The 15546-nt window shown below is 45.0% G+C and overlaps 1 protein-coding gene across 1 annotated transcript in view; it reads left to right on the top strand.

Moving 5' to 3' along the window:
* Positions 1-2222: 2222 nt before the first annotated feature.
* The window catches only part of LOC105514676 (zinc finger protein 468-like), a 22843-nt gene continuing 9519 nt past the window's right edge, over positions 2223-15546 (top strand). Inside the window, 5 exon segments of the mRNA XM_011946193.1 lie at positions 2223-2258; positions 3585-3711; positions 11054-11698; positions 11780-12145; positions 12422-12796. Coding sequence (XP_011801583.1) covers positions 2244-2258; positions 3585-3711; positions 11054-11698; positions 11780-12145; positions 12422-12796 — 1528 coding nt within the window. The 5' untranslated portion in view covers positions 2223-2243.

Here is a 15546-nt window from a genome sequence, read left to right as displayed (position 1 = left end):
GGGTTTCACCGTGTTAGCCAGGATGGTCTCGATCTCCTGGCCTAGTGATCCGCCCGTCTCGGCCTCCCAAAGTGCTGGGATTACAGGCTTGAGCCACCGCCCCCAGCCGGTCAGGCTGGTCTCGAACTCCCGACCTTAGGTGATCCGCCGGCATCGGCCTCCCAAAGTGCTGGGATTACAGGCATGAGCCATCAAGCCTGGCCTACTCACTGCAACCTTTACCTCCCGGTTTCAAGTGATTGTCCTGCCTCGGCCTTCCTGAGTAGCTGGAATTACAGGCATGGGTCACCACTTCTAGATAATTTTTGTAGTTTTAGTAGAGATGAGATTTCTCCATGTTGGTCAGGCTGGTCTAGAACTCCTGACCTCAGGTGATGCGCCCGCCTCGGCCTCCCAAAGTGCTGGGATTACAGGTGTGAGAGCCACTGCACTCGGCCTCTCTGTTTTCAAAGTCACTATCTGTGTCTTTATCCTTCTGCATTTTATAAATGTTACTGTAATTTTCTTGTGAGGAAGAATTAAATGTTGGGAATCAGTGGCATCAGAACCTGACAAAAGAAGTTTCTTTATCCCAGGTATGTGAAAGATGCTTTTCTAAGTTTCAAGAGAAGCATCTCTTGAATTTTGATAAGGCCAGCCCTTTCCATTAGCCCTTCCAGGCCACCATGTCAGAATTCAGGTACATCTTCTCACTCATCTCAGACCTTCTCAGCGTAACTCGTTGAAAATGTCCCTATTCTGAGGATATCACAGCGAAATCTAAAGCAGTCATGTCAGTCCCTGGCAGGGAGCCCTCCACCGGCTTCCCGTGTTCCCCAGGACAAAAGCCCAACTCCTCACTGTGGCTTCACAGCCCTGTGTCCAGGGCCCCTGCCAGTGTCCAGCCTCCTGCTGGGAGCTTGCCCGCATCTCCTGACTCCCTCTGCCCCAGTCATGTTTGCTTTTCTCTTTCCCCAAACATCAAAATCCTTCCTGTCTCAGGTTGTTTTCACTGCTCTTACCCTATGTCCCTAAATGCTCACAGCACTGTCCCCTTCTCCGCCTTCAGGTCTTGGCTCAGAAATGTCTCCCATGCTCTCCCACCACCATCTGAAGTTCCCTCTGCCAGTCAGTCTCTATCACATTACTCAGGTTTTATTATCTCTGCGTCAATCACATCAGAAACACACTTTTTTTTCTTTTCCCAGAGAGTCTCACTCTGTCCTCCAGGATGTGAGTGCAGTCTTGTGATCTTGGCGCACTGTAACCTCTGTCTCCTGAATTCAAGCAATTCTTGTGCCTCAGCCTCCCAGGTAGCTGAGATTACAGGTGTGTGGCACCATACCCGGCTAATTTTTGTATTTGTATTTTATTTTATTTTTGAGTCTTACTCTGTTGCCCTGGCTGGAGTCCAGTGGTGCCATCTCGGCTCACTGCGACCTCCACCTCCCAGGTTCAAGTGATCCTGCAACCTCAGCCTCCCGAGTAGCTGGGATTACCGACACCCACCAAGCCTGGCTACTTTTTGTAATTTTAGTAGATACAGGGTTTCACCATGTTGGCCAGGCTGCTCTCGAACTCCTGACCTCAAATAATCCTCCCACCTCAGCCTTCCAGAGTGCTAGTATTACAGGTGTGAACCATCACGCCCAGCCCAATTTTTGTGTTTTTACTACCGACAGGGTTTCACCATGTTGGCCAGGCTGGTCTCAAACTCCTGAGTTCTAGTGATCGTCCCACCTCAGCTTCCTATGTAGCTGGGACCAGAGACACACAGACGTGTACCAACGTCTGTGGCCATATTTTTGTATTTTTGGTAGAGATGGGGTTTCCCATGTTGCCTAGGCTGGTCTCAAACTCCTGAGCTCAAGCAATGTACCCCCCTTGGCTTCCCAGAGTGCTGGGATGACAGACATGAGCTACCGCACCCAACCTCTGCATGGGGTTTGGTCAGGGCTGGGTCTGTGCTCTGAAGGGGAGCTCATTCCAGCCCAGCTCCTCAATCCTGCAGTGTGTGTGTGGGCTCCTCCAAGAGGGAAGCAAGAGTTTTTCTTGTAGAAATGTATCATCCCTGGTGCAGTGGGCAGCAGAGGTGACCGTATTTTTTCAGGATGAGGGCACCTTTATATGTGTCATTGTGTTACAGGGAGGAAGTGTGTTGATTCTGAGCAATAAACAACATATTTCTAACATTCAGGATTGACTTCTAAAGACTCTTGGCAGGTGAGGAAAAAACACGGAAGAGGAAAGCAGAGGAGTCAGGGATGGCTGTTCCTCAGGTGAGATGATATTCTCGGTGGATTGTTCTGTCTCTTTCCTTTCAGAAACCCTGGGCCTTGGAGTTGGGAATCTTCTCTGAGTCTCAAGTGTCCTGCCTGAGAGGTTTTCTCACACCCATGCCTTCCCTCAGTCCCTCTCATCTCACTCACAGGGTGAGGGTCCCATGAGGGTCCTGTGGTGTCAGTGCTGTTGGGCAGTGGGGATTGTTCAGGGGCCACATCTGGATGCACTGTCAGCTCTCTGTGCACCAGGATTAGAGCAGCTGCCAATGGAAGTCACATATTCATGTGCCCAAAGTATGTGATAAGTTCTAGAAAAGGAGACCAATAAGGGAAAATCTTTTCTCCCTGATTTTATACTACATTTTTTGGTAATTGAGTGAGTTGCTGTGTTTCTGACTCAAAAAATCTTAGTAATTAGAATGGGAAATTCATACACAGACATGAACGATACAGGGGTTTTATGCCATCATTATTAAGAATATGAAGTCAACCTAAATAATAGGAGATTTATTAAACCATTCTTAGCAAATTAAGCTGATGGAGACAGTGGTGTTACTGTGGAGAGTCTTTGTGAAACAGGTGTTTTTTGTAAAACTGGTTACAATTTTTCTCAAATATGGGAGAAGTACTTCCAGCTGCCAAAGTATCTTTTTCCACCACAATGAGGTTCCTCTTCAGTTCAACAAAACTTGCTAGTTTTTATATTTTTAAAACCTTTATATATATATACACATATACACACACATATATACATACACATACATATATACACACACATATGTATATATTTTGAAAATATTGTATACTTTGAAAATCTGGGACAAATGACAGCACTTTGTATTAACATGTAGTTTTTTGTGAGTGTGTGTAGGTTTTATTATTTTTGAACATATACAAAATAGAGTTTTGTACTTTAATCTTATTTTTATGTATTTTGTTTTATTTTGAGATGGAGTCTCGCTTTGTTGCCCAGGCTGGAGTGCCTTTGCACAGTCGTAGCTCCCTGAAACCTCCACCATCAGAGTCAAGCCGTCCTCCCACCTCAGCCTTCCAAGTAGTTGGAACAACTGGTGCCTGCCACCATGCCCAGCTAATTATTTAATTCTAACACAAGAAATTCATACTGAGAGGGTATCCTGACCTCCTCAAAATGTGTAATCAAACACCACTGGGAAGACATTATGTGGTGGAAAATCCCTCACTTGGATTTGTCAGAACATTCCTACAATTGAATCCACGCTTTCCCCTCTCTCCTCTTCTCATTTTCTGTAGAGATAAGAACTCCTCCCATAGCCATTTCCTTAAAATGTGTTTTCATTTCAGGGTCTACTGACATTCGGGGATGTGGCCATAGAATTCTCTCAGGAGGAGTGGAAATGCCTGGACCCTGCTCAGAGGACTTTATACAGAGACGTGATGCTGGAGAATTATAGGAACCTGGTCTCCCTGGGTGAGGATAGCTTCCCTCCAGAAGTGGGGATGTGCCCTTGTGTATCTTTGTATTTTCTCTTGTTGCCTCCTGGGAGCCGCATCCTTGCTTAACTAACATGGAAGCCGTGTTGATTTTGAAATGAAAAGCTTCATGATGTAGCTTCTGAACTTTCACTGTCCCCTTTGTTTAGATGTTTTGCATTCTTCATGATAGCTTGGGGTGGGGGGTAGGTTCTAGAGTAAAGTAGGCATAAAACCTTATGGCAGACCAGGCATGGTGGCTCACGCCTGTGATCCCAGCACCTTGGGAGTCTGAGGCGTGTGGATCACTTCAGGTCAGGAGTTCAAGATCAACCTGGCCAATATGGAGAAATCCCATCTCTACTAAAAACACAAAAATTAGCCGGGCGTGGTAGTGCATGCCTGTAATCCCAGCTCCTAGAAAGTCTGACAAAAGAGAATCGCTTGATCCTGGCAGGCCAAGGTTCCAGTGAGCTGAGAACACACCACTGCACTCCAGCCCGGGTGACAGAGCAAGACTGTGTCTCAAAAAACAAAAACAAAAACAAAACCTTCTGGCAGGCTTTAAAGATACCCAGTTACCTGTATCCTCCTTCTGTGCTTTCAGTTCAGTAGTTCTTGGAAGAGAGCTTGATGTCCACATATTACATATTGCAATGCTCCCCAAGCATTCAGAAGGAGGCAGTCAGCAGAGCAATTAGTGAAATATTTTCCTAGATCATCTGCAATGTCTTCTCTCCTACTGAAACATAGGGCTGGGACTCTAGAAAAGCTCCAGCATGTCATGGTCCTTTCTTTTTATAAGCAGGAGTCTCTTTGTGACCTGCTGTCTCCGTGTTGGAGCAAGGGAAAGAGCCCTGGACCGTGGAGAGTGAAGTGAAAATAGCAAAAAAATCCAGCTGGGTGGGAATGTGTTACAGGTGTAAAGGCAGGTAAGAGCTCAGATGGGCAGAGTGGAAGCTCCACCTTCCAATAGTGTGTGGGGAAACTCTCTGCAAGTGGGAGAATTCTGTGGGAAAAGGAAAGTTTCTATCCTGAGATCTCTGACATAACATCTTTCTTTGCCCCTGCTTATCCCTCTGCTCTTCCTTTCTTTGTTTTTTGTTATTTTATGAAAGAGTCTCACTCTGTTGCCCAGGCTAGAGTGCAGTGGCATGATCTTGGCTAACAGCAGCCTCTGCCTCCCAGGCTCAGAGGATTTTTGTGTCCCAGCTTCCTGAGTAGCTGAGACTGCAGGCGCTCACCACCATGCCCAGCTAATTTTTATGTTTTTAGTAGAGACAGGGTTTCATCATGTTGGCCAGGCTGGTCTCAAGTGATCCACCTGCTTTGGCTTCCCAAAGTGTGGGCCTAAGATTACCTAGTTGCTGAGGCAAGAGACTGAAGGCACAAACTGTTTCAGTATAATAAAGAAAATAGTTAGAATAAGAATAGTCATAATATAAATTAGATATAGAGATGATCATAGACAATTGTCAATCACTATTATAAACATTATTAATCATTAGCTTTTAATATTTCTCTTTGTTGCATTACTAATATAATCTAGGAATAACCGGTGGGTAAAGGGTCAGGTGCTGAAGGGACACAGTGAGAAGTGACCTAGAAGGCAAGAGGTGAGCCCTCTGTCACACCTGCATAAGGGCTGCTTGAGGGCTCCTTGGTGAAGCAGTAGCGCCAGTGTCTGGGAAGGCCCCTGTTACTTAGCAGACCACGAAAGGGAGTCTCCTTTCCTTGGAGGAGTCAGGGAACAGTCTGCTCCACCAGCTCCTTGTGGAAGGCTGGATATGATCCAGGCCTGCCCGCAGTCATCCGGAGGCCTAACCGCCCCCCTGTGGTGCTGTGCTTCAATGGTCATGCTCCTTGTCCACTTTCATGTTCCTCCTGTACTCCTGATTCCTCTTTGAAGTTCATGGTAGATAGCGGTAGAATAAGCAGTGAAAGTCTTAAAGTCTTTGATCTTTCTTATAAGTGCATAGAAGAAAATGCCAATGTATGCTGGCTTCTCTCTCTCTGCTTCGGCTACATAAGAGGCAGGGGCCCACTGTCCTCTGATCACGTGACTTCACCTTGTCAATCACTTAGAAGATTCACCCTCCTTACCCTGCCCTCTTGTCTTGTATGCGATAAACATTAGAGTGCCCAGCCGTTCCGGCTGCTACGGGTCTCGGCATCTTGATGGTAGTAGTCCCCTGGCCCAGATGTTTTCTCTTTATCTCTTGGTCTTGTGTCTTTATTTGTTATAGTCTCTCATCTCCACTCACGGGGAGAACACCCGGTAAGCTCTGTAGGGCTGGACCCTACACCAAAGTACTGGGATTAAAGGCGCGAGCCGCCATGCATAACTATTGTTATTATTTTAAATAGTTTTGTCTTTTAGTTTTCTGTAAACATGTAAGTGGTTTAAGCATGATTCCAGTGTGAATATAACAACCACGTTAGTGTCCATTTCTTTCTTTCTTTCTTTTTTTTTTTTTTTTAAGTCAGAGTCTCGCTCTGTCGCCCAGGTTGGAGTGCAGTGGCGCGATCTTGGCTCACTGCAAGGTCCGCCTCCAGGGTTCACGCCATTCTCCTGCCTCAGCCTCCTGAGTAGCTGGGACTACATGCGCCCACCACCAGGCCAAGCTATTTTTTTTTGTATTTTTGGTAGAGACGGGGTTTCGCCGTGGTCTCGATCTCCTGACCTCGTGATATACCCGCCTTGGCCTCCCAAAGTGCTGGGATTACAGGCGTGAGCCACCGTGCCCTGTTGTGCCCATTTCTTTCAGTAAACAGAAGTTAAGTGTGTTGTATAAATAAAATAAAAAGGCATGAAAAACACTGTACTTATATATTACCAGAAATGCAACATACACAGAAATAATTCTGACAAAAATCAAAAAAGTTCTAGAGGAGTAGTAGTTTTGGGAAGTGGTTATTGTTGCAGGTATGTTAAAGATCTTAAAGTTATAGTATAATAATGAAACTTAAACTTTTCATAACCTGGCCAGGTGTAGTGGCTCATGCCTATAATTCCAGCAATTTGGGAGGCCGAGGTAGGCAAATCACCTGAGGTCAGGTGTTCAAATCCAGCCTGGCTAACATGACAAAACTTCATCTGTACTAAAATTACAAAAATTATCCAGGCACAGTGGTGGGTGGCAGTAATCCCAGCTACTCAGGTGGCTGAGGCACGAGAGTTGTTTGAACCCAGGAGGTGGAGGTTGCAGTGAGCTGAGATTGCACCTTCGCACTCCAACATGGGAGACAGAGCGAGACTCCATCTCAAAAAAAAGAGTTTCATAACCTGCAAAAACTACTTCTCTAGAGATTTTTTATTTTTGTCAGAATTATTTCTGTGTATGTTGCATTTCTGGTAACATATATGTGGTGTTTTTTCATGCCTTTTTATTTTAAATAATATTATAAAAGTTTAGTTCTAGGCCGGGCGCAGTGGCTCAAGCCTGTAATCCCAGCACTTTGGGAGGCCGAGACGGGCGGATCACGAGGTCAGGAGATTGAGACCATCCTGGCTAACACGGTGAAACCCCGTCTCTACTAAAAATACAAAAAACTAGCCGGGCGAGGTGACGGGCGCCTGTAGTCCCAGCTACTCGGGAGGCTGAGGCAGGAGAATGGCGTGAACCCAGGAGGCGGAGCTTGCAGTGAGCTGAGATCTGGCCACTGCACTCCAGCCTGGGTGACAGAGCGAGACTCCGTCTCAAAAAAAAAAAAAGAAAAAAAAAAGTTTAGTTCTGAACAAAAGGTACACATATGTCAGTTTCTGTATCTGTCCTCTTATTAATTTATGTATTTATGAGACAGAGTTTTGCTCTTGTCACCCATGCTGAAGTGCAATGCTGCAATCTCAGCTCACCACAACCTCCACCTCCAACCACTTCTCCTGCCTCAGCCTCCTGAGTAGCTGGGATTGCAAACATGTGCCACTACATCCAGCTAATTTTGTATTTTTAGTAGAGGAAGGGTTTCTCCTTGTTGGTCACGCTGGTCTCGAACACCCGACCTCAGGTGATCCACCTGGCTCGTCCTCACAAAGTTCTGGGATTACGGGAGTGAACCACCATGCCCGGCCTGTTTTTTTTTTTTTTTAAATTTATCTTTACTGGAGAACTTTATATATGTTTGTGGGTTGGAGTTACTTTTTAGCTTTCTTTCATTTCTTTCTTTTTTTTTTTTTTTTTTTTGAGACAAAATCTTGGTCTGTCACCCAGGCTAAAGTGTAGTGGTGTGATCTTGGCTCTTGGCTCACTGCAACCTCCACCTCCCAGGTTCCTCTCTAGTCTCAGCCCACCAAGTAGCTGGGACTACAGGCGAGTGCCAACATGCTGGGATAATTTTTTGTATTTTTTAGTAGAGATGGGGTTTTACCTTGTTAGCCAGGATGGTCTCGATCTGCTGACCTCATGATCCTTCTGCCTCAGCCTCTCAAAATGCTGGGATTACTGGTGTAAGCCACCATGCCTGGCTTGTCTGAAGGTTTTTTAACATGTTAGTGCTATTAGATGGCTTCAAGGATTGCAAGTTTTACAGTACAGACTCTTAACTTCCTTTGTTTAATAAGATTTGTCAGCTTTTGGTGATGTTGATGATGAGATGCTCTTGTTCCTGTCTCAGTCATTTCACTGTCCTGTCAGAAATAATTTAGACTGGTGGGCTGCAGTGGCTCACACCTCTAATCCCAGCACTTTGGCAGGCCGAGGTGGGTAGATCACTTGAGGTCAGGAGTTTGAGACCAGTCTGGCCAACGTGGTGAAACGTCGAATGTACTAAATGCCAAAAATGGGCCAGGCACTGTGGTTCCCAGTAATCCCAGCAGTTTGGGAGGCTGAGATGGACCAATCACTTGAGGTCAGGAGTTTGAGACAAGCCTGGCCGATATGGTGAAACTCTGTCTACTATAAATACAAAAATTAGCTGTGCGTAGTGGTAGGCACCTGTAATCCCAGCTACTTGGGAGGCTGAGGCAGGAGAATCACTTGAACTTGGGAGGTGGAGGTTGCTGTGAGCCAAGATCACGCCACTGCACTCCAGCCCATGTGACAGAGTGAGTACTCTGGGCTGAGGAGGGAGAATCACTTGAGGTAGGAGGATCCTGCCAGTACACTCCAGCCTGGGTGATAGAGTGTGACTCCATCTCAGAAATAAACAAAAAAGGAAATAGCTTAAACTGAGAGCCTTCAGACACAGAAACTTATTTCTCATGAATTTGGAAAGTGGGAAATCCAAGAGCAAGGTGCCAGCCAAATTGGTTCCTGGTGAGAGCCTTCGTCGTGGTTTAGCCCAGCCACCTCCCTGCCGTGTCCTAACATGGTGGAAAGAAGAACAGGCAATCAGCTCTTGAATGTCTCTTCATAAAGGTACTAGTTATATTAAGGACTTGTAAACACTCATGACTAAATTCTTTCAAAGTCCACATCTGCAGGAACATCCTATTAAAGAATACCAAATCTATCAAAGCTTATTTGAGAAGTAGTTATTTATCTTATTTTACTTTTTGAGATGGAGTCCCATCCTGTCTCCCTGGCTAGAGTGCTCTACCACAATCTTGGCTCACTGCAGCCTCTGCCTCCCAGGTTCAAATGATTCCTGCCTCAGCCTTCCAAGTAGCTGGGATTACATGCCCCCTCCACCATGCCCGGCTAATGTTTTTTTATTTTTAGTAGATATGGGTTTGCACCATGTTGGCTAGGCTGGTATCAAACTTCTGACTTCGTGATTCCCCTGCCTCAGACCCCCAAAGTGCTGGGATTATAGGCATGCGCCACCATGCCCAGACGTTAGTTAATTCTTATTCCTTATAGTGCTGTGTATATTTTTGACCTAATACATCAGAAAGTAGTGATCTTAACGTGTATTTCAGCTCTTATGTTGTGTACTGGTGGTAAGTACAAGTTGTGGCTTTTTTCTTAATGGGGAATTGTTTACAATTCTGCAGGCTGTATACATGTACTTATTATTTTTCTGGCTTGTTTTATCAAGGGTTACAGTATTTCGTTAACTGATTTTCATGACTTTACCTGTGAGTTTTCGGTATGTGATATGCAATGTAACTGACACACTCCACTTGTTAATGTCACAAAGTGCTGCCGGGCGCAGTGGCTCTTGCCTGTAATTCCAGGATGCCAGGCCTGGTGGTGCATGCCTGTAATCCCAGGTACCGAGCAGGCTTAGAAGAGAGACTTTCTTGAACCCAGGAGGCAGAGGCTGCAGTGAGCCAAGCTCGTGCCATTGCACTCTGACCTGGATGACAGAGCGAGACTCCATCTCAAAAAAATAAAAATTCAAAAAATGTTAAAAAACATCACAAAGTGCCTGTTGCACATGAATATAGGTAATTTTGTAACAGTTGTTTAGAAAAATATGGTGTTAACATTTTTCTTTTTTGAGATGTGATCTCACTCTGTCACCCAGGGTGGAGTGCGTGGCATGATTTCAGCTCACCACAATCTTGGCCTGCCGGGTTCAAGCAATTCTCCTGTCTCAGCCTCCCAAGTAGCTTGGATTACAGGTGCCCGCCATCATGCCCAGCTACTTTTTGTATTTTTAGTAGAGAAGGGGTTTTGCCATGTTGATGAGGCTGGTCTTGAACTCCTGACCTTAGGTGATTTTCCTGCGTCGGTCTCCTAAAGTACTGGGATTACAAGTGTGAGCCATCATGCCCTGCCTTGTTTCTTTTGAGGTGGAGTCTCACTTTGTCACCCAGGCTGGAGTGCAGTGGTGCGATGTTGGCACACTGCAACCTTTGCCTCTTGGCTTAAAGCAATTCTTGTGCATTAGCCACTTGAGTAGCTGGGACTACAGGCGTGGGCCACCGCATCTGCCTAATTTTTGTAATATTTTCTTCTCAGTGCTATGATTGTTTGACAATATAGAAATTCCATTGATTTTGATTATCCTTACAAGAGATTGTTGTGGATTATTTAAAAATATAGTACCTTGTCTGTTTGTTTTTAGCATTTATTTGTATACAGTAAATACCCTATAAATATGAAGAATATATATTTTTCTCTTTTTTGATGTGACAGTGATGTGTTTTTTGCAAACTGTGACACACTTTAGGGTCACAGTGGAAAAATACTCCTTACTTTAGGCTTACACATGTTTGTGCCCTGTCAGTGTTTTGTCATGATACTGGAAAGAGGCTTCAGTAAAAATGATTTGAAGCACATGTAATCGCCCATTATTTATTAAAAAATCTTACCCCTTTTGTGTTCCTAAACTTCGAAGATCATGTTTGGGAAGTTTAAAATAAGTATTGTTTTTTGTGTCATATTTACACATTTCAGTATTGTATAACTTCTGTACTTAATTGGAAACCTATTGGTGTTTATATTTTGTAGATACCTCTTCCAAATGTGTGATGAAGATGTTCTCATCAACAGGGCAAGGCAATATAGAAGTGATCCACACAGGGACATTGCAAAGACATGCAAGTCATCACATTGGAGATATTTGCTTCCAGGAAATTGGGAAAGATATTCATGACTTTGTGTTTCAGTGGAAAGAAAATGAAACAAATGGCCATGGAGCACCCATGCCAAAAATAAAAATGTTGATGAGTAGTACAGACCAATATGATCAAAGGCATGCTGGAAACAAGCCTATTAAAGATCAGCTGGGATCAAGCTTTCATTCACATCTGCCTGAACTGCACGTATTTCAGCCTGAAGGGAAAATTGGCAATCAAGTTGAGAAGCCTATCAATGATGCTTTCTCAGTTTCAGCATCCCAGAGAATTTACTGTAGGCCGAAAACCCATATTTCTAATAAATATGGGAAGAATTTCCTTCATTCTTCATTACTCACAGAAAAACAGGAAATACACATGAGAGAAAAATCTTTCCAATGTAATGAGAGTGGCAAAGCCTTTAATCGTAGCTCACTCTTTAAAAAACATCAGATAATCCATTTAGGAGACAAACAATATAAGTGTGATGTATGTGGCAAGCTCTTTAATCAGAAGCGATACCTCGCATGCCATAGATGTCATATTGATGAGAAACCTTACAAGTGTAATGAATGTGGCAAGACCTTCAGTCACAATTCAGTCCTCTTAGTTCACAAAGTAATTCATACTGGAGAGAAACCTTACACGTGTAATGAGTGTGGCAAGGCTTTTAATCAACAATCAAACCTTACACATCATCATAGACTTCATACTGGAGAGAAACCTTACAAATGTGAAGAATGTGACAAAGTTTTCAGTCGCAAATCACATCTTGAAAGACATAGGAGAATTCACACTGGAGAGAAACCATACAAATGTAAGGTTTGTAACAAGGCTTTCAGACATGATTCACACCTGGCACAACATACTGTAATTCACACTGGAGAGAAACCTTACAAGTGTAATGAATGTGGCAAGGTTTTTAATCGAAAAGCAAACCTTGAACGTCATCATAGAGTTCATACTGGAAAGAAATCTTATAAGCGTAATTAATTTGCAAGATTTTTAGGCAGCAATCAAACCTTGCCTGTCTTCATAGACTTTATACTGGAGAGAAGCTTTACAAATGTGAAGAATGTGACAAAGCTTTCAATTTCAAATCACTTCTTGAAATATATAGGAGAGTTCATACTGGAGAGAAACCATAGAAGTGTAAGGTTTGTGACAAGGCTTTTGGGTGTGAGTCACATCTGGCACAACATACTGGAATTCATACTGGAAAGGAACTGGACAAGTGTAATGAGTGTGGCAAAGCCTTTAGTGGTCAGTTACAAATGTAATGATTGTCACAAAATCTTCAGTAACACTACAACCATTGCAAAACATTGGAGCATCCATAATGAAGAGAGGTTTTACAAGCATAATAAATGTGGCAACTTTTTCAGACATCATTCACACCTTGCAGTTTACGGGCAATCCCATACAGGAGAGAAACCTTACAAATGTGATGATTGTGGCAAGGTCTTCAGTCAAGTTTTATCTTTTGCAAAACATGGGAGAATTCATACAGGAGAGAAACCTCACAAGTGTGATGATTGTGGCATAGTCTTTACTTCACGTTCACACCACATTAGATATCAGAGGATCCATACTGGACAGAAAGCTTACAAATGTCATATGTGTGACAAGGTCTTCAGTCCGAGGTTACTCCTTACAGAATATCAGAACGTTCATTTTTGAGGTAATAGTTACAAATGCAATGAGCACAGCAAACCATCAAGGATTAATTGACAGTAGCGTCAATTCAGCATTACTTGAGTTTGAGTTGACTTAAAACATTGAGTTCAAGCATTAATTGACATTAAAGTGTTTATATTAAGAGGACTGGGCCAGGTGCGATGGCTCACGCCTGTAATCCCAGGACTTGAGGAGCCCGAGGTGGGTAGATCACTTGAGATCATGAGTTTGAGACCAGCCTAGCCAACAGCCGTGAGTCACTTTTCCCAGCCCTGCTTTTTTTTTCTTTAACAAAAACCGATAGGGATTTTTATGAGTATTGTGTTGAATCTGGATCACACTGAGTTACATAATCATTTAGCAATATTAATTTTTCCAAACCATCAATATGAGTTGTATATATATGTTTTTAATCATTTTGGTCAATGTAGATTTCAAGGTACAAAATTCTCAGTTTTTAACGTTTATTCCTAAGTATTTCTTACTTTAAGATCTCTAGCAAATGAAAGTGTTTTTTAAGATCCCCAGCAAATGGAAGTGTTTTTTAATTTTCGTTTAAAAGTATTTATTGTTGCCGGGCACAGTGGCTCAAGCCTGTAATCCCAGCACTTTGGGAGGCCGAGACGGGCAGATCACGAGGTCAGGAGATCGAGACCATCCTGGCTAACACGGTGAAACCCCGTCTCTACTAAAAAATACAAAAAACTAGCCGGGCGAGGTGGCGGGCGCCTGTAGTCCCAGCTACTCGGGAGGCTGAGGCAGGAGAATGGCGTAAACCCGGGAGGCGGAGCTTGCAGTGAGCTGAGATCCGGCCACTGCACTCCAGCCCGGGCGACAGCGCCAGACTGTGTCTCAAAAAAAAAAAAAAGTATTTATTGTTAATGTATGGAAATTCAACTAATTTTTGGTGCTGATACTGTACTGTGCAAATCCACTGAATATGTTTATTAGTTCCATTAGTATTTTAGTTGACTCAGGCCCTGCCAACCTCTTCCGCTCACGTTCTGGCCTGATCCAGGCCCCGCCCACTTCTCCCCTGGTCTGGCTTCTGCCCTGCGCTGATTGACACAGACCCGGAAGCTGATGGCGTGGACTGAAGGTTGCACCGTGGAGTTTGCGCTTCTCAGTTCTCTGGTGCTGCTATACCGGGGACGTGGGGTCCCCACAGACCTGGAAATCCCGCCCCCTCTTTCTCAACTCAGAGCAAATTGAGAAGTCCGGGTGAGAGTCCATGAGTCGCTTCCTTTTGATTTTAAAGTCGCCCTGAGGCTGGTCCCATCCCTGTCTTTCTGCAGTGGGGCCGTGCAGACACCTCCTGTCGCGAAACTTTCCTTCTCAAAACCCTTCCTACCCATCCTCCCTCCTTCTGCTGTTTCAAGTCCTCACCCTCACCCTCACCCTCGAGCTGGACTCTCACCCTGGACACCTTCCAGCCTTGCTCTCATCGGCTCCTGGAGCGCAGCACTGCAGCCCCAGTCCTGGGGAGGCCACGTTCTCTACCTGGTCCTAAGATCCTGCCGACCCCACCCCTGTCCGAAGGCGCCATCGCCCCCCACCTCCCTCCTCCTACTCCCCTGGAAAAAGTGCTCCTGCTGGAGGCACCTGTTTTTCCACCCTCTCCCTGTTGTTCCCGGAAGGCAGGCCTGGAGTGTGAAGTTTCCAGTTCTTGGATATTAAACATAATTGAAAAAAACCCAAAAACACAAAGTAACAAAAGAATGAAGCGGCGAAAGCAGAAATTTAATCAAGAAAGCACTCCACAGGGTGGGAGTGGGCCCGAGTGAGCGTCTCCAGGGCCCCGTTTACAAGGTTTTTGGAGGTTAAAGGTTTGTTTTTTTTTTTTTTTTTTGAGACGGAGTCTCGCTCTCTCGCCCAGGCTGGAGTGCAGTGGCCGGATCTCAGCTCACTGCAAGCTCCGCCTCCCGGGTTTACGCCATTCTCCTGCCTCAGCCTCCCGAGTAGCTGGGACTACAGGCGCCGCCACCTCGCCCGGCTAGTTTTTTGTATTTTCTAGTAGAGACGGGGTTTCACTGTGTTAGCCAGGATGGTCTCGATCTCCTGACCTTGTGATCCGCCCGTCTCGGCCTCCCAAAGTGCTGGGATTACAGGCTTGAGCCACCGCGCCCGGCCGGTTTGTTTGTTTTTTTAAGGTCCCTATGGGCTACCCCATATCTAGATGAAGGATTTGGCCCTTGGCCAACGAAATACTGAGGTGAATTCGCCTGACACCAGAGCAGGTGGGTGCCCTACGCAGAGTAAATGGTGGCCAGTGCTTGGCCGTGGCCACTCCTGGACTCTTGCTCTTTTCATGTGATTCCTGGTGGAAGGAGGAGGGCGCTAGAGAGAGCAGCCTTTGATCCTTTGTTACTTCGGGTGGGAAGATGGGGTTTTTCCTTTCAGTCTAGTTTTGGAAAGTTCACGTTAATTGGTTTTAGATTTTTTTGGGGGGGGGATATCGGGGTCTCACTCTGTTACACAGGTGGGAGAGCGGTGATAGCATCACAGCTCGCTGCAGCGTCAACCTCCTGGGCTCAAGGGATTCTCCCACCTCAACCTCTATATCCACGCGCCACCACACAGTGCTAATATTTGTGTTCCTGGTAGAGACAGGCTTTTGCCTTGTTGTCCAGGTTGGGCTCCAACTGCAGGGCTAAAGTGATCCCGGAGCATCGGCCTCCCTCAGTGCTGGGATGACAGGCTTGAGCCTCC

This window comes from Colobus angolensis, unplaced genomic scaffold, assembly GCF_000951035.1.
Source record: "Colobus angolensis palliatus isolate OR3802 unplaced genomic scaffold, Cang.pa_1.0 Scaffold25, whole genome shotgun sequence".
NCBI lineage: Eukaryota > Metazoa > Chordata > Mammalia > Primates > Cercopithecidae > Colobus > Colobus angolensis.
This window is presented reverse-complemented; position numbering and strand designations above follow the sequence as displayed.